The following is a 2553-nucleotide window of genomic DNA, read 5'->3' on the forward strand; positions in this document are numbered from 1 at the left end:
AATGTCGAAGGGAGGGAAGGAAGATGGGGAAACGTGAGAGTATGAAGATACGGCGAACACGAGACGTGGCTGGTGAGGGAGGGTGATGGATGTTTGTGGAGGGAGGGATCCAGAGGGAGGAGGTTGCGTTGGGAGGAGGGGGCGCGCTGGATTTGGCGTTTGGGGGAGGTGGAAGTAGAATGGGGAGGGGAGGTGAGAGGACGGAGGGAAGGGTGGTGTATGATGGTTAGAACGGAGGTTGGGGTTGATTTGGCTGCGCGGGTGTTAAAACCAATACTCCATGGTATGTTTCTTTACTGATGATAATTATGATTAAAATAAGTGGTCTCTTTATTTTTTTTTGACGTTAGAGACAATCTAAATATATTATATGAAATCCTTAATGGGAATATATATTTTTTCGTCTAAAGGACATAAATATAACGTTGTTTGGGATTTCAGGGACATAAATGTTAATAAAAAGGTTTAGGAATATAAACAACATGCCATCATATATAGTAGCACTACGGACGCATATGCAATTTTTTATTGGATTTATGCGGTTCCACCGGATAGTTGGGAAAACTATCAATTAGATGAGTTCTAATGCTTAAATAGTGCGCTAAAAGAAGAATAATTGTTGGATCAACACACTAATCTTAAAGTCTCTTTTGTTAAAGAAAAAATTAACAAAGCAAAAAATATTGTTTGTTGAATCAATGCATTGATAATTTCAAGTTTTTTTTTTCTTTCTGTTTTGCATTGATAGCAGAATAAATATATAATTAATCCTCAATCTACTAGCGGGCGAGAAGCACTAGATACTAGATAGCTTCTCCTCGTTGCATATAGGATTAATTCGACGGTATATAAATCATAGTAATTCGTTGTTTTCGAGATGATTTATTGTGATATAATTAACTATGATTAATATTCGTGACCTCATGAATTGCGGCCATCTCTGTTTTAATTCTTTAAAAAAAAAAATTCAATCATTTTCTATGTAGTGGACGACTGACGATTGTGATGGAAAGATATCATCGTCCAGTTTTTTTTTTTAAGTAAGATGAAAGAATCTATACCTATGCAACACTAGTATCAATGTTTTAGCATTTTTGTGTCTTATCTGTCCGTCACGGACCAACGATTTGTTATGAGATAAAATAGTGGGCTAATTACGAACATGTCCTCTGTAGTATCACCTAATTGTAAATAGGTCACTTACGGTTCTATTTGTTACGAGTAGACCCCCTACAGTATTAGCCTATGTCTTATATGTCTGTCACAGACCAACGATTTGTTATGAGATAAAATAATTGGTTAATTACGAACATGTCCTCTGTAGTATCACCTAATTATAGATAGTTCACTTACGGTTCTATTTGTTGCGAATAGACCCCCTACAGTATTAGCATATACACCTCTTTAAATTTTTTTTGACTTCTTAGAAAGTGAAATTTTAAGAAATTAGCAAATATTGGGTGTCTCATTAAAGGCAATTATAACGACCGGCCATATCCTAAAGTGCAAGATTTGGGTTTTGCATGCAGGAGTTTTTAGGATGCCGCCAAAGAGGCTGCTATCACATTATAAGATTGATCCCAAGAGAAACAGGCTGCTGCTTCTCTCGTGCAACGCTGAAGACATGCTTCTTCCTCGCTCCAACTTCACCTTCTACGGTATATTAGCATTTTTTCCCCAACTCTTTGCTCAAATTTGTAACATGACTATTGCCATTTTTGTCTGAAGTGTCAAATTATAGACACGCCCCTTGTAATTTGAGGGTGTAGTTATTTATGCCGAACAAAAATTTTCACTGTAGACTCAAACCAACTTTTAATTATCAAAATCGACCTATTTTTTTTAATTACCAAAATCGACCCATTTTATGCTACGTAAGCTTAATCTCATTTTCTAATTAGTCGGGGTTGCCAACCCCGACTGTTTAGGAGGTTGTTAAACCCTAATTAGAAACCTTAAATCCGATTTTTAATGCCCTAAACAGTCGGGGTTGGCAACCCCGACTAATTAGGAAATGTGATTAAGCTTACGTGGCATAAAGTGAGTCAATTTTGGTAATTAAAAAAAAATGGGTCGATTTTGGTAATTAAAAGTTGGTTTGAGTCTACACTGAAAATTTGTTCTATTTATGCCCCTAAACTTTTTTGAAGTCTAGACGACATGGTTTCTTCCGTTTGGTTGATATGCTGTATCGATCAGGATTCACGTGCTGATCGATGAATCATCTTTTACTCTCAAATTCATCTGAAAGGGCTAATTAAATTGTTCTTTGAAATGAGAATGGAAAATTAAGACTTAGGTTGTTACATTTGGCAATATATCACTCAAAATTAAGACTTAGGTTGTTACGTAATTCTTCTTGCTGGCTGCAGAATTTGACTCCAACTTCAACCTCGTCCAAAAGAAAGACTTCATCATCCCCGACCACCTAATGATCCACGACTGGGCCTTCACCGACGACCACTACGTCATCATCGGCAACAGAATAAAGCTCGACATCCCAGGCTCAATGCTCGCGGTCTCCGGCTTGTCACCGATGATCTCAGCCTTATC

The 2553-nt window shown here is 37.3% G+C and overlaps 1 protein-coding gene across 1 annotated transcript in view; it reads left to right on the plus strand.

Annotated features, from left to right (window-relative positions):
- The window catches only part of LOC109839363 (carotenoid cleavage dioxygenase 7, chloroplastic), a 4263-nt gene continuing 1932 nt past the window's right edge, over window positions 223–2553 (plus strand). Inside the window, exons 1-3 of the mRNA XM_020407792.1 lie at window positions 223–283; window positions 1530–1658; window positions 2373–2553. The exon at window positions 2373–2553 is cut by the window's right edge and continues 179 nt beyond it. Of these exons, the coding sequence (XP_020263381.1) occupies window positions 223–283; window positions 1530–1658; window positions 2373–2553 (371 nt within the window). The remainder of the gene's footprint in view (window positions 284–1529; window positions 1659–2372) is intronic.

This window comes from Asparagus officinalis, chromosome 4, assembly GCF_001876935.1.
Source record: "Asparagus officinalis chromosome 4, Aspof.V1, whole genome shotgun sequence".
Taxonomy (NCBI): Eukaryota; Viridiplantae; Streptophyta; class Magnoliopsida; order Asparagales; family Asparagaceae; genus Asparagus; species Asparagus officinalis.